The 27,569-nt window shown below is 47.1% G+C and overlaps 1 protein-coding gene across 1 annotated transcript; it reads right to left on the bottom strand.

Moving 5' to 3' along the window:
* CLEC19A (C-type lectin domain containing 19A) lies at positions 1-27,569 on the bottom strand. Its single transcript, XM_005908581.2, has 5 exons — positions 27,482-27,569; positions 13,554-13,719; positions 6,739-6,832; positions 1,613-1,745; positions 1-285 (listed from the first exon to the last, which is right to left on the bottom strand). The coding sequence occupies exons 1-5, from the start codon at positions 27,567-27,569 to the stop codon at positions 206-208; spliced, it is 561 nt and encodes a 186-aa protein (XP_005908643.1). The 3' UTR covers positions 1-205.

Genomic DNA, 27,569 nt, shown 5'->3' with positions numbered 1-27,569 from the left:
TCATGTATCAGGCCAGTCTGAGTTGGGTTTCCTGTCACTGGTGACCAACTGATCACATTGTATCTTAAGATTTGCTTGTAGAAAATCTCTGTCTGGGATATTTGTCTCCACTGTGTGTTGGACATTTATTGAGCGTTGACTTTACATCAGGTACAGCTACAAGTCCATGCTGGAGTTGGGCTCGCGCCGTGAGGGTGAGAATGGATCAGTGAATAGTCAGAGCTGCGATCTTGCAGACAAAAGGGAACTTCCGGTTGCAGGTGTTATCATTCCATGACCTCAGAGCTGTGGCAGAAAAAGCAGAGACTCTGTGTGAAGGTACACCTACCACAGTAAAAGTGACCCCACCATCCCACCAAAGTAAAAGTCCTCTCCAATAAGCCTGGTGTCTACATTGGCAACCCTTTCTTGCTGATGCTTGATGCGGCTGCTGTCCAGCCTTACTTTCTCCTAATAGGGCTAGTGTTGATTTGGTATTGTGGAGAGGCAGGACAAGCCTCACTCAGAGGCTTGACCCAGCTCTGACTCCCAGGCTCCCAGACGGCTCCCAGAAGAGCAATTTGCTGTTCCATGCCTCCCTCCCCTAATCAGAAGAAGAAAAAGGAGCAGTTCAGTGTATGGATCTGGAGTAGATATCGAAACCCAGCTCCACAAGTTGCTTGCTGTGAAAACTCAAACAAATCACTTAATTTCTCTGAGCCTCAGTTTCTTCATCTATAAAGTGGAAATATTAATAATTTTTATTTCTCGAATTCGTATGAGCAGTGACGATGTTCACGATGATGGTGATGACTGCTAACAGCACATGCAAACCACTGTAGTCGCTTTATGTCCCTTATCTTCTTTTTCCTTCCCATCAACCCTGTGAGTTAAGTGTCACTAGCCCGGAGAATCCCAGGGATGGGGAAGCCTGGTGGGCTGCCGTCTATGGGGTCGCACAAAGTCGGACATGACTGAAGTGATTTAGCAGCAGCAGCCCCATTTTATGGATGAAAAATCTGAGGCACCAAGAAGTTGGCTACCCAATTTATAAGCGGTGGAGCTGGAGTTCAGACAAGGACATTCAACTCCACAGTCTATGCTCTTGCCACTGGGCATATCAGCTGTATCTCCTTCAGTGCTCAGAAGAGCCCTGGGGGTAGGACCGATGATTAAATACATTTTATAGACAAGGAAAGCGAATCTCAGAGAGAATAAGCTATTGCCTCAAGGACACAGAGTTAGAACACAACATGGCCGGGACTTCAGCCTGACTGGGCACTCTTTTCACTACCGAGCCTGCGCCCTCTTCCTGGCTTCTGTTTGTTCTAATGTCCATGAGCGCAAGCCACATTTAGTGCGTTGGTGAGCTGACATAAAAGCACCATCCTTTGGTCTCTGTGCAAGTTTCTTGCTTTCTTTCTTTTTCATGCTTCTGTCTCTAATGTCTTTTCATCCAAATCACAGTTTGCATATCAACAACACGCCATTAAATATTATTTAAAATGCATCCACCACAGAGAATGGCCACGTCCCTAACACCCACAAGGGACCTCTGGTCACTCTCCAAGGTGTTTCCACCCCTGGTGCCTCCCAGCACCCCTGCAAGAACCCTAGTCTCAGGGGCACCCACCGCTGGTGGGCCGGTACCATATCTGCACGCAGTCCTCCTCTTCTGGGTCTGCATGGACGCCGTCATCCGGCTGGCTCCCATCCCAGTAGCTGTAGTCATAGGGTGAGCCGTCTGTCCATTCAAACTTCCCTTCCTGGGGGGGTCGCATCCAGAGGCAAGGAAGCAAGCCAAGGAGAGAAAGATCAGGCATTCAGGCCATGTCCAGCTTGGAGTAACATCTAATGCCTTCATACCTAACAGTGCAGAAGCCCTCACTTTTATCTGATATACTATTATTACCACCATAACTGGTAATGGTGAAACCATGTGGGCACAAAAGCCCCTCCATGTCCCCTGCCTCTTGCTTGTAGAAAAGCTGTAGTCTCCCAGGCCTCTCGTGAGTCACAGAAAAGCAGGTTCAAACAGTTAATGATTAGGACACTGGAATCACAGAATCTTTAGTTCCTCCCTGAAGATATAGATGACAATGTCCAATGCACATTCCTGAGTTGTTTTGCAACTACTGTAATTGGCACAAGAGGGAAAAGCTGACTGCATGATGACCAGACTGAAACTCTGACAAGCTTCTCCATCCTGTGCAGTACTGGATCTATGGCTAGCACAGTACCCAGAACTGGCTTCAAGGAAATGAGGACAAACTGATCCTGGAGTTGAAGGATCAAGATGATGCTGATCTGACCACTGCGCGACAAGTTTCATGATGACTGTGGGAGCTGCTTGTGCTGTTCTGCACGCAGCCCCCTGCCTGTGCACTCCTGAAACTCCCCTTTGAAACCTTTGCCTCCTAACCAGCAACTGGGATACAGTTTGGGCGACCCATCCGCCATCTCCCCAGGTTTTCAAAATACAGCATCTTTCTTATCCCACCAACCCTGTCTCTCCAACACTGTCCTTTTTTTTTATTTTCAGGGTTTCAATTTTTTTTTAATTTTATTTTATTTTTAAACTTTACAATATTGTATTGGTTTTGCCAAATATCGAAATGAATCCACCACAGGTATACACATGTTCCCCATCCTGAACCCTCCTCCATCCTCCCTTCCCATACCATCCCTCTGGGTCGTCCCAGTGCACCAGCCCCAGGCATCCTGTATCGTGCATCGAACCTGGACTGGCGACTTGTTTCATATATGATATTATACATATTTCAATGCCATTCTCCCAAATCATCCCACCCTCTCCCTCTCACAGAGTCCAAAAGACTGTTCTATACATCAGTGTCTCTTTTGCTGTCTCGTATACAGGGTTATTGTTACCATCTTTCTAAATTCCGTATATATGAGTTAGTATACTGTATTGGTGTTTTTCTTTCTGGCTTACTTCACTCTGTATAATAGGCTCCAGTTTCATCCACCTCATTAGAACTGATTCAAATGTATTCTTTTTAATGGCTGAGTAATACTCCATTGTGTATATGTACCACAGCTTTCTTATCCATTCATCTGCTGATGGACATCTAGGTTGCTTCCATGTCCTGGCTATTATAAACAGTGCTGCGATGAATATTGGGGTACACGTGTCTCTTTCAATTCTAGTTTCCTCAGTGTGTATGCCCAGCAGTGGGATTGCTGGATCATAAGGCAGTTCTATTTCCAGTTTTTTAAGGAATCTCCACACTGTTTTCCATAGTGGCTGTACTAGTTTGCATTCCCACCAACAGTGTAAGAGGGTTCCCTTTTCTCCACACTTCTCCAGCATTTATTGCTTGTAGACTTTTGGATTGCAGCCATTCTGACTGGCATCAAACACTGTCTTTTGAACAATGAGCAGCCAAGCCTGAGTTTGGTTCCAGCTCTGGCTGGTAATATTACTAGCTGTTGTTTGTTGAGGGCTTATTATATATCATGACAGGTGGGCATTTTGTCCTCACCATCCTGCAAAGCAGAAATTGTCATCTCCATTTTACAGATGAAAAAACTGGGACTTAGTCTACCCAAATTCACATAGTTAATAAAGCATTAGTGCCAGGATTTAAACCCAGGTTATCTGACTCCAGTACTCAAGACCCTATGCTATGCTATGCTAAGTCACTTCAGTTGTGGCCGACTCTGTGTGACCCCATAGACAGTAGCCTACCAGGCTCCCCTGTTCCTGGGATTCTCCAGGCAAGAACACTGGAGTGGGTTGCCATTTCCTTCTCCAATGCATGAAAGTGAAAAGTGAAAGGGAAGTCACTCAGTCGTGTCCGACTCTTAGCGACCCCATGGACTGCAGCCTACCAGGCTCCTCCATCCATGGATTTTCCAGGCAAGAGTACTGGAGTGGGGCGCCATTGCCTTCTCCGCTCAAGACCCTAACTATTACATTAAAAATTTTTTTTCTACCAGTGAATGGAAATCATCCTTCATCATTTTTTCTATCTGTCCAAACAGTGTGTATTTTTCTTGCCTGCTGTGGAACCACTCTGACCAATTACAAGAAAAGTCCTGTTGGGAATCTGATTGGTGTTGCAATAAATGTGCAAATTAACTGTAGAAAGAATGACTTCTTTGCAATGCCCCGGAACAAAAGTCATTTCTCCATTTATTTAAGTTTTTAGAAGAGTCTCTCCTGACGCATCAATGATTATGGAAGCCACGTTGTATGATGGAAATTGCACACACCTTCTGGGAGAGAGACCAGAGCCTGGGATTCCAGCTCCTCTCACTTCCTAACGCTGCAATCTAGCCAACTTACTTAACTTCTCTGAGCCTCAGTTTCCACACCTGTAAAATGGACTGAATATCTCCCTCAGAGAATTATTATGAGAACTGAATGAGGTTAAAAGCACTAAGAGACTTAACTAGTGCCTTGCATGTAGTGCCTAGGACTGAAAAGAAAAATATAAAAGCAAGTCCTTTTACTGTCTCACTTGTTGTTATTATTCTTAAGTCTTGTAATACAAGTTCCTTAACTCTAACTGTATTCATAAGCCAATTTTAAAATTACTATTATAATGGGACATTTTGGTTCTTTTTTTAATTTACAACTTCTATACAAGTTCTTGCCAGGTCAATTCTACTGATTGTTAAACTATCTTTACTGAGCCTGGCCACTATTGTTACTTCTGCTCACTGATAGCAAGTTCGACCACCCTAAATGAGCTCTTGTGTCAAGAGAGCTTGTGTCAAGCACAGGCTAAATCTTTTACATATATTGGCCCATTTACTTTGTACAACCAGGCACTGTTATTATCACTCCATTTCATAGCTGAGAAAACTGAAGCCCAGAGATGTAAAAAAAAAAAAAAAAAAATTCTCTCAAAGTCACCTGTGTGTGTGTGCTAAGCTGCTTCAGTCGTGTCTGACTCTTTGTGACGCTATGGACTGTAACTCACCAGGCTCCTCTGTCCATGGGATTCTCCAGGCAATAATACTGGAGTGGGTGGCCATGCCCTCCTCCAGGGGATCTTCCCAATCCAGGGATTGAACCCATGTCTCTTACATCTCCTGCATTGGCAGGTGGGTTCTTTACCACTAGCGCCACCTGGGAAGGCCCCAGAGTCTGCTGCTGCTGCTGCTGCTGCTGCTGCTGCTAAGTCGCTTCAGTCATGTCCGACTCTGTGCGACTCCATAGACAGCAGCCCACCAGGCTCCCCCGTCGCTGGGATTCTCCAGGCAAGAACACTGGAGTGGGTTGCCATTTCCTCCTCCAGTGCATGAAAGTGAAAAGTGGAAGTGAAAAGTGAAAGTGAAGTCGCCCAGTCGTGTCCAACTCTTAGCGACCCCATGGACTGCAGCCTACCAGGCTCCTCCATCCATGGGATTTTTCAGGCAAGAGTACTGGAGTGGGGTGCCATTGCCTTCTCTGCCAGAGTCAGCTGCTGCTGCTGCTGCTGCTTAGTCGCTTCAGTCATGTCCGACTCTGTGCGACCTCATAGACGGCAGCCCACCAGGCTCCCCCGTCGCTGGGATTCTCCAGGCAAGAACACTGGAGTGGCTTGCCACTTCCTTCTCCAATGCATGAAAGTGAAAAGTGAAAGGGAAGTCTCTCAGTCATGTCCAACTCTTAGCGACCCCATGGACTGCAGCCCACCAGGCTCCTCTGTCCATGGGCTTTTCCAGGCAAGAGTACTGGAGTGGGTTGCCATTGCCTTCTCCACCAGAGTCAGCTACCATAAACTAAATGGTAGAACAGGTGCTGGAAATGGAATCCTATTCCCTGCAGTGCTCCGAGGCAGGTTTGGAGGTGTACATATAGGAGAGATGCTCAGGATGCAGCTTGCCCGGGGTAAGTCAGCAGACAAAATCTCCAGGGGGAGTCTGCTGTGATAGTGCCAGGTATGTGAGCTGGCCCAAGCCAGCCCTCTTTGGCCTTGTTCTCCCATCATCATTCCACCTACTCCTGCCCCACTGCCTCCCAGACACACTGGTCTTTAGTGTCCTTGAATGTGCTGTGACTCTCCCACCTCAAGACCTTTGCCCATGCTGTGCTCTCTGCCTGGAATGTTCTTCCTCTGACTGACTCCTATTTGTCCACTGGACATTAGCTTAAATGTTTCTTATTTAGGGAGGCTGCGGCAGCTGTAGATGTGCCCTGCTCAGAGCTCCTTCAGGAGGACCTGTTGGGGGAGCATGGCTGAGTGACAGCTCCTTGGACCCAGCACTGCATTCACAGGGAGAACATGCTTCCTTCATGATCACAGGTATTAGTGCTGGCCCACTCCTGCCCAAGTGGGAGTCCTGGGATGGGCATCCTCTGCCAGGGGACATCCCATTGGCTTAGCCAAGACTTTCCAGAGTGTTCTGCAATCTGAGGCTCTCCCCATCCCGCCCTCCCCCATCTCCTTTCACAGGGCTCATCATGGGCTGAAGGTTTTCCCTCCTGCCACGTACCTGTCTTCTTTTTCTCCTTTGCAGATATTTTCCCTCAAAAGGCTCTTACCCATCTAATCAAGTTTTTGTGTCTGTTTTTTTGAGAATCCAAACCTAAATGTAGCCCATCACTGCCCATCTGATACGTTTCCATCCTCCTCTCTTTCACAACGCTTATCGTATTCTAACTGGGGTGTCTTGGTGTCTGATTTCTCTGTATGCAGGGCATGTGGCAGGGACCAGGCACGTAGGTTCCACATGAAAAGCTGGTTAAATCAAAGTGGAATCTTGGCTGGAGCTCCCAAGAGGGCCTGATGGCCAGCACTTCCTCACCTGCCTGTGATCATGAAGCCCTGTCCAGATGTCAGCTGGGATCCCAGGAACACAGCTGTTCACAAGGTCGTACACAAAGACATTCTCCTCCCAGCTGCAAAGGTAAGAAACCCAGGTGCATGTTACTCGTTGCCTCTTGGCGCAGGATTGAGTTGCAAATTGACAGCAGCCTTTGTTAACCCTCCTGGATCAAAGTAAATAGAGGATGTGATGCAATCTGGCTTTTCTCCTTTTTCTTTTTTAACTAGGGCACCCACGTGGGCTGTCCTGTCAGGGGCATTTCTGCATTTTTTCCATGCTAGTGCAAAGCAGGACTCAGCACTGTTATTCAGCCTATAAATTTAAGTCTATCTCAAAAACACTAGTAAATAAGGTGGATTATATTGAAGAGACAAAAAAAGGAATTGACATTGTATTGCACATACCAAATAACAAAAATCTCCACTGAATGTTCTTGCTCTTTCTCAAAAGCCCCCCATACAGTGCCAGTCCTTACATAGCCTCCTCTCTCCTAATTCTTTTTCTCACAGGACGTCTTCAAAATCTTTGGGTTTGCTGAAAAATTCAGCTAGAAGCTTGAACTTGCATAGTCGACTCAGCAAAACCAAATCCTGCAATTAACTATCCACCCTCTTCAACAGGTGTCTTAGGCCATTCAGGCTGCTACAACAAAATACCACGGTCTGGGTGGTTTATGAACTATAGGAATTTATTTCTCACAGTTCTGGAGGCTGGGAAATGCAAAATCAGGGTGCCAGCATGGCCAGGTGAGTGGACCTTCTGGGTCCATACTTCTTGCTGTGCCCTCACATGGCAGCAGGGGACAGGGGAGCTCTGTGGAGCTTCTTTTATAAAGGCACTAATCCTATTCATGAGGGCATCACCCTCAGAGCTTAAGCATCTCCCAAAGGCCCCACTTTCTAACACCATCACATGGGGCATTAGAATTTCAACATATGAATCTTGTAGGGACCAAAACATTTAAAACACAGCAGAAAGCATTGGTGAAATTCTCACCTCCTATTTCAAAGAGCTTATAAAGTAATTTACCTAACAAAAGAAATTGGTGGAGGACCCTGGAAGTAGTCTGTGCTGACTAAAAAAACACTCAATCCATAACTCCTTTCAAAACAGGATTATGTTGAGGTATCCTTTACGTTGCAACAGATTACATCTGCTCCTAATGGCTTCTTCTAAGTGACCACTCTCTATAGGCTGCCACCTTGTCTAGAACACCTGCCCATCAATTTCATTTTGCTTAAGGTGTTGGTAGCAAGTCAAAGCACACATAATGCTGTGCTGTGTGTGCTTAGTCATGTCTGACTCTTGCAACCCCATAGACTGTAGCCTGCCAGGCTCCTCTGTCCATGGGATTCTCCAGGCAAGAATACTGGAGTGGGTTGCCATTTCCTTCTCCAGGGGATCTTCCTGACCCAGGAATTAAACCCAGGTCTCCTGCATTGCAGGCAGACTCTTTACTGACTGAGCTATAAAGGAAGCCCTAAGCACACATAATAACTCTCCTTAATTATGTGTTTGTGGAAATCCATCCCAGAAACACTCAGAATTCTAGTTCTCAGAATCTTTCTCAACACAGTGTTCTAGGCAGTCTCATACTAGTAGTTGCTAATCAAAATTGTTATAAATCGAATGTGCCCCTCTTCCAAACTCATATATTGAAATGCTGACTCCTGATGTCACTGTATTAAGAGGTGGGGCCCTTGGGACATGATTAGTTCATGAGGGTGAAGCCCTCATGAATGGGATTAGTGCCCTTATAAAAGAGGCCCTAGAGAGCATCCTTGCCCCTTCTGCCTTATGAGCTTGCAGCGTGAAGATGACCATCTGCAAACTGGGGAGTAAGCCCTCACCAGAACTTGACAGCACAAAGCGCTCTGATCTTGGGCTCCAGAACTGTGAGAAACACATTTCTGTTGTTTATCAGCAACCCGGTCTGTGATATTTTTGTAACAGCAGCCTAAATGGACCAAGATAGATATTATTAGAAGCAGTGGAGAGGAAAGATGGCAGGTGAGGCAAGGCTTACTTGCCCTCAGAAAGAAGATCTGATGTGGGCACACTAAGTAAGTGCTGACCTCTTGATACACCCATGATTAAGTGAAAGTGAAGTCACTCAGTTGTGTCCGACTCTCTGTGACCCCATGGACTATATATATAGCCCACCAGGCTCCTCCGTCCATGGGATTCTCCAGGCAGGAATACTGGAGTGGAGTTGCCATGTCCTTCTCCAGGGGATCTTCCCGACCCAGGGATCAAACCCGGTCTCCCGCATTGCTTTTGCTTCTGAGCCACCAGGGTAGCCCATGATTACAATTAATAAAAATAATTAACAACTCTCACTATGAAGCATTGTATTACCTGAGTGCTTGTGCAAGAACTTCAGATCCATTATCTCCTCTAAAATCCTCAATCTTAAAAGCTCAGTGTAACTATTGATGTTTCCCAGCTGAGGATTCTGACTCGGAGAGTTTATGTGATTGGGTAAGATCACCAGGTAGGAAGTGGTGGAGTGGGGACTAGCCTATGGCCGCCTAACTCTAAAGCCCTCTTAATTTCCTCCTTTATAACATCTGCTGTCCCCATCCCCTAAGCTTCCCAAACCTTCAAGATCCTGATTCAGGACTAGTTCTTCCAGGAAACATTCTGTGAGCACCCTCTGTATAATCCTTGAACACCTGTAGCAGAAAGTTTCCATGCTCCCCAGGCTGGGCTGGTTGGCTTAGTTTTCTGCTTCTTGAGGTTGTGTGTGCATGCTAAGTCACTCCAGTCCTGTCTGACTCTTTGTGACACTGTGGACCTGCCAGGCTCTTCAGTCCATAGGATTCTCCAGGCAAGAATACTGGAGTGAGTTGTCATGCCTTCCTCCAGGGGATCTTCCCAAAGCAGGGATCGAACCCGTGCCTCTTATGTCCCCTGCATTGGCAGGCGGCTTCTTTACCACTAGTGCCACCTGGGAGGCCATTTCTCAAGGTCTCTTCTCTCCAAATGGGCTGCAAGGACCACATGGACCAATCTCACACCTTATTTCTATATGGCATCTTATCTCACACCATCACCAATCTCTGTTGAGTGTTGATGTTCCAAGACCACATGTTTTGTCTAACATTAGAGTGGTATGATTTGGGGCGGGTGGGGGGACAAAGTATTCTTCAGTCCAATGTGTCTTTGCTGTTCGTCCTATCCAGCGAAGCACTGGTATCCCCATGTTCCCCTCTCATGCACAGTTCACAGTGTCCTAGATTAACTGCTGAACATGCATGGTAAGCGGTCATCTAGGGGAATGGCTGCCCTGCCATTAAAATGGCACTAGATCCACCTGGGCTGGCTGGACGGATCCAACACTGGGCTGGACAAAGCACAAGCTGGAATCAAGATTGCCAGGAGAAATATCAATAACCTCAGATATGCAGATGACACCACCCTTACAGCAGAAGGTGAAGAAGAACTAAAGAGCCTCTTGATGAAAGTGAAAGAGGAGAGTGAAAAAGTTGGCTTAGAGCTCAACATTCAGAAAACTAAGATCATGGTGTCCGGTCCCATCACTTCATGGGAAATAGATGGGGAAACAGTGGAAACAGTGTCAGACTATTTTTTGGGGCTCCAAAATCACTGTAGATGGTGATTGCAGCCATGAAATTAAAAGACGCTTACTCCTTGGAAGCAAAGTTATGACCAACCTAGACAGAATATTCAAAAGCAGAGACATTACTTTGTCAACAAAGGTCCGTCTAGTCAAGGCTGTGGTTTTTCCAGTAGTCATGTATGGATGTGAGAGTTGGACTATAAGGAAAGCTGAGCACCAAAAAACTGATGCTTTTGAACTGTGGTGTTGGAGAAGATTCTTGAGAGTCCCTTGGACTGCAAAGAGATTCAACCAGTCCATCCTAAAGGAAATCTGTCCTGGGTGTTCATTGCAAGGACTGATGTTGAAGCTGAAACTCCAACATTTTGGCCACCTGATGTGAAGAGCTAATTCATTTGAAAAGACCCTGATGTTGGGAAAGATTGAAGGCAGGAGGAGAAGGGGATGACAGAGGATGAGATGGTTGGATGGCATCACCGACTCAATGGACATGAGTTTGGGTAAACTCCAGGAGTTGGTGATGGACAGGAGGCCTGGCGTGCTGTGGTTCATGGGGTCACAAAGAGTCAGACACAACTGAGTGACTGAAATGACAGCCACTTTTGTTCAATGGCACCTGCTTGGAAAACAATTTCAATATTTGATTGTATTTTCCCCATATGTGGTCAAAATAACTGGGAGATAGAAATGCCCGAGGTGCTACTGTTAAGTAATAAGGAGCGAAAATCAAATGAACTTAATTCAATTCAACTGTCACTTGAAGCAAAAATGGAAATTATTAGGTAAGCTGAAAGGATGAGAAACTTAAACTTTAATTAGATGCTCCATGAACATAAGTTGATTGTGTGTTTAATTATGAAGGAAAAGAACAAAATTACAAAGCATGAAAAAAAAAATGCCAGAATTAGAGAATTGGATTGTGTCTCAGAGACAAGATGTAATTAGAGATTTTATAATATTGTCTAGCTTTATGGGAACTGAACTTGGTTTATAACAGATGAATGTGTTGTGCAAATTCAACTTTTCTACATGTTTTCAACAAAGTATCATATGCCAGAGTGGAAAACTACCTGTATAAGAGAGGACATGCTAGCATAACATTTGGGGAACATTTATACAAGAGAAAAAAAAGAAGGATGTCAGGCGTTGAGAAGAGAGAAAGGAGGCAAGTTGAGGCAGAAAAGAACAGAATTTGAGTCAGGGGCTGTTGGAAAACCCCAAATCTACCTGGAATCCTAGTGCCTATTAAACCAAGGGCTCCATGGGGCAGGCTGGGCTGTCCTTCCTGTGGACCAAAGGGAAATCATGTGGAATCACCTTTAAATTTCCTCTTTATTACATATATTTAATTTTCCTCTGCTGCTACTGCTGCTAAGTCGCTTCAGTCGTGTCCAACTCTGTGCGACTCCATAGACAGCAGCCCACCAGGCTCCCCCGTCCCTGGGATTCTCCAGGCAAGAACACTGGAGTGGGTTGCCATTTCCTTCTCCAATGCATGAAAGTGAAAAGTGAAAGTGAAGTCGCTCAGTCATGTCCGACTCTTCGCGACCCCATGGACTGAGTTTTTGGGAATTTATTTTATCCATCTTTATACGTGCCAGTCATACACTGCGCTGGACTCTGTATCACAGGAGATTTGACTCTGAACACTGCCTTGCTCAGGCTTCCACATCAGCTGCCCTCCATGCAAGGGGAGGCACTGATGGAGGCTGGGAGGGAGAGAGAAGCCAGGGTGATTCGTTCCCTCTCTGCCTGGGAAGGTGCTGTCAGGGGCTGCCTGGTTTCTGCAGCTCCAGCTCGCATAGGACTGAACTGCCCTCCAGTTAGGGGTAGAGCTAGCTTCCTGCTGGTGTGAATCTTTAGAAAAACTACTGCGTCTTTAAGTTCTCAGAGTCTATCACTTGCGAATATATGAAACTCCATGTTAAATGTTCATAGAGGTTTCTGTTTTCCTGGTCAGATGTTGATTGCCTCACTATATTCTTCAGAACCACCAAGGATATAGTGGATACACTGCTAGATGAATCAATGTGAGTATTCAAGAGGTGTTTTTTTTTGTTTTTTTTTTAACTAAGATTGAGGACCCCTTCCCTGTTTGTAACAAAATTCGGCAAGCCTAAAGAACCAACCAGGGTTCTAATTTCAAGGCTTGGAGATTCTTGGAAAATCAGGCAAGATTGTAAATTTGTAGCTGTGGCAATGGAACGCATCACATCTGTCTTCAAAGAACCCACAAATCAGCAAGGAAGTCATATGTGAAAAGAAGTCATGAAAGTGATGAAGAAAGGGCTCCTGGGCAGGTGGATGTGCGTAGTCAGTTGCTACCAAGTCTGGGGTGACTTCAGTGCAGAGATGGCAGAGCTGAGTCTGGAAGGTTAAGGAAGAGTCTACCTGGAGAAGACAGGGATGGGAGTTCCCAGTGGGGGTAACAGAATGTGCAAATATGCGGGAGTAAATGGGCTAGACCACACTGGAGAATGTCAAGATGGTCAGTGTGGCTGGGGCTTGGGAGGCATGGAGGAATGTTGAAGGAGGCTTGGTGGGTGGGCTATGGAACCCAGCTGCTCAGGTTCAAATCCTGGCTCCACGATTTCATAGCAAGATACCTTCTTGGAGCCTTAGGTTCCTATCTGTGACATGAGGGTACCAACCTAATATGGTTTACAGGCACTTGATGCTTAGCATGCATGCTAAGTCACTTCAGTTGCGTCTGACTCTTTGCAACCCCATGGACTGTAGCCTGCCAGGCTCCTCTGTCCATGGGATTCTCCAGGCAAGAATGCTGGAGTGGGGTGCCAGGGGATCTTCTCAACCCAGGGATCAAACCTGGATCTCTTGTGTCTCCTGCTTTGGCAGGCAGGTTCTTTACCACTAGTGCCTCCTGGAAAGCCCAAATCTTAGGAAATAAACATCAGTTATTATGCTTTATGTTATGCTATTTACATGTATGTTATATGGATTGTTTCATTGGTTCAACCCCGCTGTGATACTGAAAAAGGCATGGCATAAGTTTGGCACTTATAAAAACGGACTTTCCAGCCTGCTGTTTGCAACCCTTGCTAAATGCTTTGTCCTCTACTGCCAAGGCCAGTTTCGATGACAGTAACAGCTGAAATTACCAAAGAGAAATACCAGCGGAAGACACCGTTCTCCACATCCCTTTCCAAGGGGGTGCTTGACTGGGCTACAAAGGACAGAGGAGTCCACTCACCTGTGGATGGAGGCCAGTTTGGCAGACTTCCTGCCGATGGAGAACTCCGAGCAGTAGAAGTCAGCCTCAGCCCAGGTCTTATTGAGAGGGAAAAATCTGTAGCAGTGGCCTTTGAACTCCATCCAGAACAGTGGGCACAGGGAAGCCTGGGGCAGCTCTGGCATGGCTGGGGACAGAGAGAAAACGGACTGGGAAGTAAGGCTGGCCATGCAAACATTGATGCTATGGCTTATGACATCTTTTAAAGTATAAAAGTAAAAAGTGATCCCAGTATGAGTAACACAGGCATAAAATTTACAAAATAATAAAGGCAATATGTACTCATTATAGAATCAAGATTGCCGGGAGAAATATCAATAACCTCAGATATGCAGATGACACCACCCTTATGGCAGAAAGTGAAGAAGAACTAAAAAGCCCCTTGATGAAAGTGAAAGTGGAGAGTGAAAAAGTTGGCTTAAAGCTTAACATTCAGAAAACAAAGATCATGGCATCCGGTCCCATCACTTTATGGGAAATAGATGGGGAAACAGTGGAAACAGTGTCAGACTTTATTTTTATGGGCTCCAAAATCACTGCAGATGGTGACTGCAGCCATGAAATTAAAAGACACTTACTCCTTGGAAGGAAAGTTATGACCAACCTAGATAGCATATTCAAAAGCAGAGACATTACTTTGCCAACAAAGGTTCATCTAGTCAAGGCTATGGTTTTTCCTGTGGTCATGTATGGATGTGAGAGTTGGACTGTGAAGAAGGCTGAGTGCTGAAGAATTGATGGTTTTGAACTGTGGTGTTGGAGAAGACTCTTGAGAGTCCCTTGGACTGCAAGGACATCCAACCAGTCCATTCTGCAGGAAATCAGCCCTGGGATTTCTTTGGAAGGAATGATGCTAAAGCTGAAACTCCAGTACTTTGGCCACCTCATGCAAAGAGTTGACTCATTGGAAAAGACTCTGATGCTGGGAGGGATTGGGGGCAGGAGGAGAAGGGGATGACAGAGGATGAGATGGCTGGATGGCATCACTGACTCGATGGACGTGAGTTTGAGTGAACTCCGGGAGTTGGTGATGGACAGGGAGGCCTGGCGTGCTGCGATTCTTGGGGTCGAAAAGAGTCGGACACGACTGAGCGACTGATCTGATCTGATAGAATCCTTGGAAAACGTTACTGCCTTAGAGTGTTTTTCTTCTTGTCATGTTGAAGGCAGTGATTTTTAAAATGCAATTGTGATTATATTGTCCATAAACCCCTATCTGTATTCTGATTTCTAAAAATTAGAGTATAAGCATTTTCCCTCATATCATTATAAATTTCTGTAAACATTGTTTCAAACAGCTCTTGAATACTCCCCTGAGTGTCCACCCCCCCCCAAGTTTATTTAATCATTCCCCTATTTTGGTCTAATTAGATTGTTTCCTCTTTTTAAAAGAAACAATTAGACAAAGTGCTGAGATGAACAGCCTTGTCTACAAAGCTTTTGCAACATTTCTGATTTTCTGGGGAGAGATTTTTAAGGCTTTGATACAATTTGCTAAATTGCCTCCTGAAAGCAATTTCTACTCCCACGGTGATGTCTGAGAATGCCCACCTCATCACGCCCTTGCCGGCACTGTTCCCACTTTAATGGCACTCTTTGCAAATTTTATAGGCAAAAAAATGGTATCTTATTTCAATCTGCAATTCTGGGCTCTCTGGCGAAAGTGGATATTTCCCTACATGTTTAATGACAAACAGCAGCCAAGACTATTTATATATTTAGCCTATGACTACTGGGGTTCAGGATGTGTTCTTAATTCTGAAAGGGGACAGCAAAGTTCTCCAAAGTCTCAGCCCCTCTGGGAGCCTCTTCGTGTGGTTTGGAAAACCACGATTGAAGAAGACCAAGCCGGGGAGAAAGGCATGCTGAGAATCTGCCTGGAACTTGGATGTGTGGCTCATCTGTGAGAGCAGGTACTAGGCAGTGGTGAAATTGTTAGACTGGGGCCCAGAAGCCTGGGTCCCAGCCCCAGCTCTGCGTCTCAATGCCATATAATGCTGGCACCTTCCTTTCCTTCTCAGCGGTCAGGCTGGCACCTCTTGAGGTGCCCAGGGTGTGGATCTTTGCCTTCAAAACCACTCTGTTAGTGGGCTGGGCTCATGAATAAGGAAGTAGTGGACTTCGTTTACTGAGCATTTATGATGTGCCAAAGATTTGCTGGGGCTTCCCTGGTGGCTCAGTGGTAAAGAACTCGCCTGCCAATGCAGGAGATGCAGGTTCGATCCCTGGGTGGGGAAGATCCCCCCGAGAAGGAAATGGCAAGCCAATCCAGTAGTCTTGCCTGGGAAATCCCAAGGACAGAGGAGCCTGGTGGGCTACAGTCCGTGGGGTCACAGAGAGTTGGACACGACTGAGGCTCATGAGCACAAGCAGTATATGTACACGTACAACTCTATGAATTTTTCGGGGAAGGAAACGGACAGTTGCTTTAATCAACAGAGCTGAGTTTCCTTGGTGGCTCAGACAGTAAAGAGTATGCCCGCAATTCAGGAGACCCAGGTTCAATCCCTGGGTCAGGAAGATCCCCTGGAGAAGGAAATGGCAACCGACTCCAGTATTCTTGCCTGGAAAATCCCATGGATGGAGGAGCCTGATGGGCTGTAGTCCATGGGGTCACAAAGAGGTAGACATGACTGAGCGGCAGCTTTCAGCTGGGGGCTATCTGTCCCTGATGAAAACCACTGGGCTTTTCTGTTTGACCAGAACCAGCCCTCCCCTCATCCCAGGCTGCTGTACTGGTCAATCCTGGCTTGTCCCACCCCTCCCCGCCAGTCCTGGCCAATCGTCTTTCAAAGAGTGCCAGTATCCAAACTGACCCACTGGGGTCAGCTGATCCAAAATCTGCTCTCTTAACCCTCCCTTATATGCAAAGGGAGTTATGGACTTAGTGGGCTCAGTACCCCTGGCTCTTCCCTGCTCCTCTCTGGACCTCAGTCTCCTCCCTTCTCAGTTGAGAGCACTGGTCTAGAAGGACATTGCCTCGATGCTGAGAGGGCTGAAGGACCCCTTGTGAGGCTGGATGTTGCTGAGCTCCCTGTGGGGACTTTGCCAGTGCCTTCCTCACAGACAGAGGCAGCTGAATCAGCCTCTCTCAGGGGTCACCTTTTGGAGCACTTCCCCCTTTAGCAGCAGCGGCAGCAGCCCTGTTGCATGAATGAGAAGCAGCAAGTCATTTCCATCTGCTATTCACCCATCACTTATAACCAAGGACACACACTGGTGAGCACTTGGCCATGTCTGTGCAGGAGCTGGCTGGAACAACTGGCCCAAGACGATATTTGCTGATGCTAAATGACTTTCCCCACTCTCACCCACCCTACAATTATTTTACATCCTAAGTATTCATACTAGAGATGGAAGTAAAGGATATAACCATCCCAGTTTGCCCAGGACTGTCCCAGTTCTAAATCTGAAAGCGGCACATCCCAGCCCCCAACCCCCACCCCTTATTTGATCTCCTGGAGCAGTGGTTCTCAACCAGGGTGATTTCGATTCCCAGGGGACAGGAAGCAATGCCCAGAGACATTCTTGGTGGTGGGCCTATTGGTATCCAATGGGTAGAGGCCAGAAATGCTGCTAAACATCCTACAATGCCCAGGACAGCCCCCAAAACAAAGCATTTTCTCACCCGAAATGTCAATAGGGGGACTTCCTGGTGGTCCAGGGGTGGTCCACACTCCCAATACAGGAAGCCTGGGTTCAATCCCTACTTGCCGCAACTAAATATCCTGCATGACGCAAACAAAAGCAAAGACCTTGCGTGCTGCAACTAAGAGCTGGGGCAGTCAAATAAATAAACAAACATTAAAAAAACCCAAAACCAACAACAAAATGTCAACAGAATTCCCGCCCTAGATGGAAAGCCGAATTCCAAAATGTAAAATAACCCCACGGAGCCACAACACAAAACATCACAGCAAATGTTCACACTCCTCAGCCCATCTGTAGTTTCTTCAACAGAAATGCACCAGAAAACTGGTTAGAAGTAGAGTTCAATTAGAAGTAGAGTTCGGGTTCGTTCTCTAATTTTAGAGTTAAAATGTAAAACTGTCACAAACCCGTGGCTTAAAAGCCCCGCGGCCAGAATACTGTGGTTAAATTTAACAGTACAGACTTCATGGAAGGATGGTGCAGAGGGCAAGCCTTGCTTTTCATCCCGAGTCTGAGATAAAGCAGACAAACTTCTTTGTCATCTCTCCCACGGCAGGAGGATTGCCCGCTATGGGACCCACTCCAGTACTCTTGCTTGGCGAATCCCACGGACAGAGGAGCCTGGTAGGCTGCAGTCCATGGGGTCGCTAAGAGTTGGACATGACTGAGAGACTTCCCTCTCACTTTTCACTTTCATGCATTGGAGAAGGAAATGGCAAGCCATTCCAGTGTTCTTGCCTGGAGAATCCCAGGGACGGGGGAGCCTGGTGGGCTGCTGTCTATGGGGTCGCACAGAGTCGGACACGACTGAAGTGACTTAGCAGCAGCAGCAGCAGCATCCGGTGTAATCTTCCCCAGAAGGTGGAACTTTTTACCTTCTCTCTGCCCTATGAGGGGATGCCTCTCTCAATGTTCTGCTTTAAATGGCTCAGCCGTCATCCCTCCGCCCCGGGTGGATGTAAAACCCTAGCCTAGGTATTAGGAAGGCTGACTCCGCACCCGGAGTGCTGCTGTGCATGTGCCCAGTGCTTTGGTTTCTTTCTTTCGTTTCCTGCCCCTGGGCACCCCAAACACTTTCCTGGAAGCCCAGCTTACTTTTCAGTGGATGTTTGTAAAGTTTATCCGCATATCTAGATGTCTATAGTGGAGCCATTTTCTGCTGTCCAATTTACCATAAGGTCTGATCTGGAAGTTTCCACCCTCGTTGTCCTCTCTTTTCTTTTCCTTCATTAAAAAAAACCCCACAACTTTTAATTTTGGAATAAATTTAGCTTTACAGATAAGTTGCAAAAATGGTATACAGAGTCCTTGAATATACTTCATTCAGTTTCTCCTAATGTTACCATCTTAACATTTCCATGGTACATTTGTCACAACTAAGAAATTAGTATAAATACGTACTCTTCCCAGGTGGTGCTAGTGGTAAAGAACCTGGCTGCCAATGCAGGAGACATAAGAGACTAGGGTTCGACCCCTGGGTGGAGTGGAGCCCTTGGAGGAGGGCACTGGCAACCGGCTCCAGTACTCTTGCCTGGAGAATTCCAGGGACAGAGGAACCTGGCGGACTACAGTCCCTGGGGTGACAGAGTCAGATGCAACTGAAGCAACTTAACACGCATGCACTCTTCACTAAACTACAGGTTTTATTCAGATTTCACCAGTTTTTTCTTTACCTGTTCCCAGATCCAGCCTAGGAGACCCTATATATTCACTCTACCCTTGTGTTTTATTTGATATCAACTATCTTTGATATCAAATACTATCACTATCTTGATTAAAGCAATTGTTCCTTTCTTTCTCTAGAAAAATGCACAGTGATGTGTATACACATACACACACACACACACACACACAGAGTCTCCCCCTATTATTTTTGGCCTCACTGCGTGGCATGTAGGATCTTAGTTCCTGACCAGGCATTGAACCCTTGCCTCCTCAGCAGAAGCAAGGAGTCTTAACCACTGGACTCCCAGGCAAGTCCTATACACACACACTTTTGATTAGACAAAACTGACAAGAATTGGCTGGAACTGGCCAGAACTGCCTGGCATTGTTGGATATCTTCCCCAAATCATCTTTACCTCTTCTCTTTCCCTTTCCTCGTATCCAATCAGTTTTTAAGTCTTGTTTATTCCACCTCCCAGTACCTCTCCAATTCCTTTCTCTCTCTCCTTTTTCTTCCTTCCTTCCTTCTTTCCTGTCTTCCTCCCTCCTCCTTCTCCTTCCCTCCTTCTCTCTGTCTGTGTCTCTCCCTTCCACATTCTTCCTTCCCCATAGTCTCTCACAGAAACTTCCTCAATTGTCTCTTGGCTGTTCTTTCTGCCTCATCTCACCTTGTAGATCCAGAGAGATCCTTCCAACACCCTGAGCTGGTCCTCATAGACGCCCTCCAGGAGTGCCCGTCGCCTTTGGGAACAGCGCTCCCTCCTACCCCTGCAGCTTATCCCATCCCTCACAACATGTTCCAGATTTGCTTCAGCTCTTGTGTGTTCAGCTCTGCAGATACTTGCCTTGGCCTGTCTTCAGCCGATCTGAGTTTCTTCCTTGAGTCTTGGCTGTGCGGTGGCTTCTTTAGGGAAGACGAGGTAGGAGTTTCTCTGAGAGCCCCTAGAGCCCCTGCACCCACCGTTCACATGTCCCCATCAATTCTTGCTCAGTCTGGCCTCTCCCTGCTCAAGGTCTTCTGTGGTCATCCCTCTCCCTGGTGCTTGGCACATAGGAGGTAACTAGTTTTGAATGACTAAACGCATGCCAGGGAATCAAACACTGCTCCTTTGGGTCACTGTCCCTTTGGGGGGGCGGGCAGTGGTGAGAAGGGTGTGGGCACCACCCATGTGTCCTGATGCCTCCAAACTGGTCTATCTTGACTCTAGGATGGTGTGCCTGGACTTTTCCAGCTGAGCACTGAGGGCACTGACTGACCCCAGTTTTCCATATTGTTTAGCACAGTGGCTGCTGGATAAGGGGTATCTGCCTCACCAGGGAGCTGTTAGCAATGGAGAGCCTCAGCCCCCACCTTCCCGCCCTCCTCCCCACTCCTGGTCCCTTTGATTTTCTCCACTGAGCAAGTGGTGGTTATGGATGCCTGGGGTGAAACCTACCAGAAAATGGGGCTGTGACAGGTCACTGCTCAATTAATTCCCTTTCCACCTGGGCAGGCACAGGCCTTTAATTGGGAGGACCTGGGAGACACAAAGGAGCCGCTTGCCTGCACTGGAATGGTAATGAACTCCACCCTGCCTGGCATCCCACCGCTCTGCCCACCCCCCACTTCCTTTACCTCTGGGATTTTAGAAACAAGCATTAGAAGAGTTTCAGAGGACTTTCATCAACCTGCAGCTCAAAGTAGCCTTGGCTAAGCTGTGTCTCCTTTGTAAAGAGATGTCTATAGTTTTACAGCTTGACAGGGAGTGATGGCAACATAATGACCAGGGCCCACCCTACTGAGCTTCCACCTGAGCCACGTGATGTGTCAGGTATTTTGTGCATAACAATTCATTTCATCTTCCCACATCTTATAAGGTAGGTATCATGATTCCCCCCCGCCCCGCCTCCCACCTTTATAGATGAAGAAACCAAAGCACAGAGAGTTTGAATGACTTGCCTGAGGTCACACAGCACCTAAGTGGAAGACCTGCATGGCTCCAGACCTAATTTAGAGATTCCTGCTATATTGAAGCCTGTTGCCCTGTCTCAAGCCTGATGGTCTGGTCATTCATTCATTCCCTTATTTGTTCAGAAAGTCTTATTTGAGCACCTATTTGGTCTCAGTAGTTGGTATGTACTGGAGATACTGTGGCATATTATATAGAGGTAACCTCTGACCTCATGGATCTTACACTCTGTGGAGACTGACCTTAAGAAAAATAAACACAGAAATAAAATGTCATTAATACATAGTTAATATGGCTTTCGGAGAAGGCAATGGCACCCCACTCCAGTACTCTTGCCTGGAAAATCCCATGGATGGAGGAGCATGGTGGGCTGCAGTCCATGAGGTCGCTAAGAGTCGGACACGACTGAGTGACTTCACTTTCACTTTTCACTTTCATGCATTGGAGAAGGAAATGGCAAGCCACTCCAGTGTTCTTGCCTGGAGAATCCCAGGGATGGGGGAGCCTGGTGGGCTGCCATCTATGGGATCACAGAGTCGGACACGACTGAAGCAACTTAACAGCAGCAGCAGCAATATGGCTTTGTGTTGTACAGGCAAAAACTTGAGGGAGCAGCTCCAAATAATTTCAGAAATTTGTCAATTGTTTGCCCCTTTTCTCTCCCGAGTTGAACTGGGTGTCATCCCCACCCTGCCTGCATGGTGCCCACTGGTGATTACAATGACACCAGAGTGAGTCCCCTTCCTGGATGGGGAAAATGCAGGGTGTATAACACCCATTATACAGGATACAGGATCACCTGAAAGTGGTACATAACCCAGATTTAGAAACCCAGAGAGCTTCCTGGAGAGGGTGATGTGAGACCCCTACTGAGACCTGAAGGATGAGGAAGAGTCAGAAGAGTTCCAAGTGGAGGGCATAGTATGTGCAAAGGCCCAGAGGTATGAGAGAGAAGGGGGCATTTGGAGAATTGCAAATGATTCAGCCTGGCTGGGAATTTGAGAGAGGGATGAAGCTGGAGGTGATGGGGTGGGGGGGAGGGGGTTGGATGTGGGGGCGGGATGCACAAAGAAGCTTGTTGCTCTGGAAACCAAGAGGCCAAACTACATGGTATTTTACCTCAATTAGCAGCACGGAAGGCCCCCAAGGTCTCCCAGCTGGGGTGGGAGTCAACGCTTTTGGAAGCTTTGAGCTTGTTAAGGAAAGAGGACACGCCAGCAGAGTTTGGGGCTCATTTTTTTAATCTCTCTTTTTTAAAAGAATAAATTGTCACCTTCCCACACGATCTGGCTGTTCGCTCCCCTGGCCCCAATCCAGCCTCCCACAAACACACTACCCTGCTGCCTGCTACCCAGATCAGCCTTGGGAGCCAGCCGGGAGAGAAGGGGGCTCTGGGGGCTACATTTGCCCCCCTCCACATCACTACTGGGCCCCAGATGTCCCAGAGGGTCAGAAGTGTCTCCCAGTGTCTGGGAAGCTGGCCCTTGGGAGAGCTCAGTCACCTTCAGCACCTCCCTGATCCATACACCCCACCCCCAGGGGGCCTTCCCACTGAGTCCTGGCTGTGGTGTGCAGAACTACTGGCCCCAGGCCTCTCATGCCTGAGCATTGCTTTCCCTTCTCCAGGGCTGCTCTTGTGGCCATATGATACAGAGGAGACAGCACTGGGTGGTTTTTTATTTTGCTCATAAGGGTGGCCATTCATTGCATGCTAAGTATACCTGTTGAGACCAAACTGGGGGTGGGTATCTGTATCATCCTCCCTTTACAGATGCAGAAACTGAGGCTCAAAGAGGTTAAGCCCCCACTGCTAAAAAGTAGCAGTGTCAGGATGAAACTCAGGTCTGAAACACTCCAGTGCCTACAGGAAATATCTTTTTTTGGTCTTGTTTTCTCATTTGTAAGACAAACATATTAAACACCAAATTTAACAGTGTAATGGATTGAATGTTTGCACCCGACCCTCAGGTTCATATGTTGAAATCCTACCCCCTAATGTGATGGTATTTGGAGATGGAGGCCTCCAGGAAGAAATTAGGGTCATAAGATGTCATAAGGGTGGACCCCTGTGATGGGGTTAGTGCCCTTATGAGAAGAGAAGAGACAGAGCTCTCCTCTCTGTGGCCATTTGCAAGATAGGAGAAGAGCTCTTACCAGGAACTGAACTGGTCAGCACCTCAGTTTCAGAGTTCCCAGACTTTAGAACTGTGAGAAATAAATTCCAGAGTGTTAAGCCTCCCAGTCTATGGTACTAGGTTGCCAAAAAGTTCCTTTGGGTTTTTCCAAAATGTCTTATGGAAAAACATGAATGAACTTTTTGGCCAGCCCAATATTTTGTGATAGCAGCCTGAGCTGACTAAGAGCATCATAATCAAGCAAATAATTCGTTTCCTGGGTGCTTATTTGGCTTGAGGTCTGTGCCCTCAAGTCACAGTCTGGAGGCAGGAACACATGGCACACCTCGCCATGAGTCCTTACATGCTAAGGGACATTCTAGAAGTGTGTAGAGGGCTCTGTGACCATAGACGGGGGACAGGGAATAGGCTAGCATGTCCAGGTTGGGGGCACTCTAGGATCCAACTCTATGGTCCAGGCTAGAGGGTGCAGAGGGATGTACTCTGGGAAGCAGGGACTCTCTGTTGCCCAAGCCTCTGTGTGCCAGCCTCAGAGCTTAGACTCTGGAGTTAGATTACTCTACTTAGAAACTCAACTCTTTGTGCCTCAGTTTTCTTCTCTGTAAAATGGGCATGATGATAGTGTCTACTTCACAGGTAAGCCAGTGTCTGACTCATAGTAGGCATTCTAGTAAACATGAGATATTATTACAGCAGAAACAGCCTCAGCCCTGGAATATTCCTGGAGCTGGGAATATTCCTGGTGCAGGAAAAGAAGATGAACCAGGCCCACTGTCAATAAGGACTGTGTTTTGGCTGTGTGCCCACCTTCATGATCTGCACAGGCTCACCAAGACCCCAGCTAAGCACTCTCTAGTTCCACATCAGCACACACACTCACACTTACACACCCAAACACTATTCCACAGTGCCAGCTTTTTGGCGGGGAGAGGAAGAGGCTACAGAACATAACTGATTCTCCCTCCCCAACCCTGAAGCCCTGTAGGAGCAGGCTCTGAGCATCAAAACACTTCCTTTGCTGTGAAAAGTTCTTGGCTCATGAGCCAAGGAAAGGAAGCTTTTTGATGGTTATGGTTGAAGAATCATAATAGCAAATGTTTAGGTAGACTTTACCAGGTGCCAGGCCCTCTTTTCGGAGAAGGCAATGGAACCCCACACCAGTAAAATTACCTGGAAAATCCCATGGACAGAGGAGCCTGGTAGGCTGCAGTTCATGGGGTTGCTCAGAGTGGGACACGACTGAGTGACTTCACTTTCACTTTTCACTTTCATGCATTGGAGAAGGAAATGGCAACCCACTCCAGTGTTCTTGCCTGGAGAATCCCAGGGACGGGGGAGCCTGGTGGGCTGCCGTCTATGGGGTCGCACAGAGTCGGACACGACTGAAGTGACTTAGCAGCAGCAGCAGGCCCTCTTTTAAGCACTTATTATTTGTGAATCCACATAAGGTGATCAAAGCCAGGTTCTGAGAAAGGTTTCAGGAAAAGGATCTAGTCTGGCTAAATCCTCCCAAGTCTCTCAGAATTGTCTAAAGCAGGGAGCAGGGGTCCCCAACCCTAGGCTATGGACCAGAACCAGCCTGTGGCTTGTTAAGAACCAGGCTGCACAGCAGTAGGTGAGCGGTGGGTGAGTGAGCAAAGCTTCATCTATTTACAGCCGCTCCCCATCACTCACACCACTTGAGCTCCACCTCCGGTCAGATCAGCGGCGACATTAGATCCTTATATAAGCACAAACCCAACTCTGTCTGTGAAGGATCTAAGTTTGCGCGCCCCTTATGGGAACCATCCTACCCCTCCCCAGCGCTGCCTCACCACTAGTCCATGGGAAAACTGTCTTCCAGGAAACCGGTCCCTGGTGCCAAAATGATTGGGGACCACTGGTCTAAAGGTTTGTTTCCAAAGCAGATCTAGGGGTATGGCTGAGTTGTACAATTTGCATATATTTGCATGTTCATGAAAGATCCAGAGCAGCGGGATTAAGGGGGAATTTTACACCTAAAGGTTAGGGGTGCAGGAGAAGAAGACGAACCAGGCCCACTGTCATTAAGGACGGGTTTTGGCTGTGTGCCCACCTTCATGGTCTGCATGGGTTCACCAAGACCCCAGCTAAGCGCTCTCTAGTCCCACATCAACACACACACACACTCACACTTACACACCCAAACACTTAGCTCACACATTCTCTTCAGAAATCACTTTGCTCTAGTGGATTTGTCCACTCAGGCTTGAATTGGGCTTTCCGCTGGGCTGGATGGATGATGACCTTGGCCAGATTATTTGGCTTCCATAGGCCTCAGTATGTACAACTGTAATGTGGAAGGATCAGGCTGAGTGGACTTCTGGGACCCATCCTTCCAACTCTAACTCTGAGGTCTCCAAAGTTGCTGGGTTGGCAGGGATCTCAGTCTCCCTATCAGTACAATGGGACTGAGGCATGGGGCTAGATGTCTGGAAGTGCCTTTTTGAAGGCATTTCTGTCACAGCAGAAAACTGTGTCTTTTGGCCAATTCTATCATAATATCAACAACCACAGTGGCAGAAGTAATAAGGTAAAAGCCATTTTTCAAGTGCTTACTATGTGCTAAGTTCTTCACTTGCATGATCTCCTTGAAGATTCTCTAAAACCATTATTATCTCCACTTTCCAGAGGAGGAAACTTGAAGCTCTGAGAAAGGTCCCACGGGCAAACTAGTGAGAGAGGACTTCCCTAGTTGCTCCCACTCTCAGACTCAGCCTCAGGCCTTTGCACTTACTGCTGGGCAGAAAGGCAAGATCTTGGAACACACAAATATCCTTTGAAGATATTCTGTCCAATTTCCCTCCTGTTTACCCATTGCTCAGATGAGAAAGTTGAGGCACAAAACAAGGATGCAAAGACACCATTATGGACTGAATGTCTACGTGCCCTCCCAAATTCCCATGTCAAAGCCCCAACCTGCAGTGTGATGGTGTTTGCAGGTGGAGCCTTTGGAAGATGATGAAGGTTAGATAGAGTCCTGGGGTCCCCATGATGGGATTAGTGGCCTTATAAGAAGAGGAAGAGAGACTAGAGCACTCTCTGTCTCTCTACCATGTGGCCACTTGCAAGCCAGGAAGAAGGCCCTCTCAAGGTAACAGATCAGGTGGCATCTTGATCTTGGACACGAAGCTTCCAGAATGCTTCTTGTAGTTGAAGCCACCCAGTCTGTGGTATTTCGTTATGGCAACCTGAGCTGACTAATACAAACACTCAGAGAGTTTATGGCAGACCAGAGCCCCTGATGCTTGCCCAAATGAACTGACCACGCTTTACATCCTTCATCACTAGGGTTGCTAGATTAAAAAATGCCCAGTAGAATTTGAATTTCAGATAAACAAGTAATTTTTAGCATAAGATATGTCCCATGCAATATTTGAGACATATTAAAAAATGATTTATTGTTTACCTAAAATTCAAGTTTACCTGGACATCAGGTATCTATCTGGTAATCCCATCACCCTTCTATTTAGTTTCACCCCAACACTGTAACAGCTCAGTAATATGGTCTTATGGGGATCTTACGGATGTTTTATTACAGTATTAGTTCTATTTTAATAGGGACAGAAATAGTATCTATGCCATAGAGTTATTGTGAGGATTAAATAATTCCATATATAAAAAGTGCTTAAAACAGTGCCTGGCATATAGGGAGGGCTACACAAGTATCAGTTGTTGTTATTGGTATTATTAATAGTTTTAAAACAATGTTTGGAAATCACCCTCCTGGTAGAGGTGACAGGCAAGATCCTCTGCCTTGAAGGGATTAAAGGATTCAGGACTCTTCCTACCCCAGAGTCAGCACCCTGACCTCCCTATTGAGTTGAAGCCCAGTGTCCTTCAAGTGGGACACTGGGAGGCCACATGCCTGTGTCTGATGGGTCCCAATTCCAGGGGATCCAGAAAATTTGCAGAGCTGAGTGTCACTAGGCCAGGCACCAGGGAGGTCACTAGAGGAACCCCTGTGTCCTCCTGTGTTACCAACGCTATGGCACAGCAGCAAGTCTGAAAGCTCCCTGGGAACAGCTATCACAGCCAAGGTGAGGGTGGGCAGCTCAGATGCCAAATCCCTAACAAAAACATCATTTTTAGATCTTCTTATAGTGTCAGGCATTTTCCTCACATTATCTCATCTTCCTTGCACAGTAGCCCCAGAGGGGGCCATTGTGACCACTGTTTTCTAAAGGCAACCGAGGCTCAGAGAGGTCAAGAAACTTGTACCAGGTCACACAGTTTTCAAGATGCAATGCTGGGCTTTTTCACCAGGTCTCTTTGGGTCTGGCCCTAGGACAATGTCCATCGGCTGGAGGGAGAGGAGCTCGAGGGGGGCTGTCAGGAAGCTCGGCTTGGCCCCCCAATATTCCTTGGGTCAGGCAGGCCTGCAGCCTAGTCAGTGAGGCCTCAGTGACAACTCAAGTATTTGCAGATGTCCTCCTCTCCACCTGCTCCCTGCCCTGGCCCCAGTACTCACCTGGGCTGATGTTGATGTCCGTCTGCGGAAAGGCCTGCGCGGAGAGAAGGGTCAAGACGGCCACGGTCCATAGCCCCCACTTCTGCAT

This window comes from Bos mutus, chromosome 25 (assembly GCF_027580195.1).
Source record: "Bos mutus isolate GX-2022 chromosome 25, NWIPB_WYAK_1.1, whole genome shotgun sequence".
Lineage (NCBI taxonomy): Eukaryota > Metazoa > Chordata > Mammalia > Artiodactyla > Bovidae > Bos > Bos mutus.
This window is presented reverse-complemented; position numbering and strand designations above follow the sequence as displayed.

Excerpts from the sequence above, each read along its gene's own strand:
- CLEC19A (XM_005908581.2), bottom strand. The coding sequence starts at position 27,569 with ATGCAGAAGTGGGGGCTATGGACCGTGGCCGTCTTGACCCTTCTCTCC. Across the intron at positions 1,746-6,738 it reads GGCTTCATGATCACAGGCAG|GAAGGGAAGTTTGAATGGAC; the intron begins GTGAGGAAGTGC and ends CGACCCCCCCAG. Across the intron at positions 286-1,612 it reads ATGGTACCGGCCCACCAGCG|CTCTGAGGTCATGGAATGAT; the intron begins GTGGGTGCCCCT and ends TTTCTGCCACAG.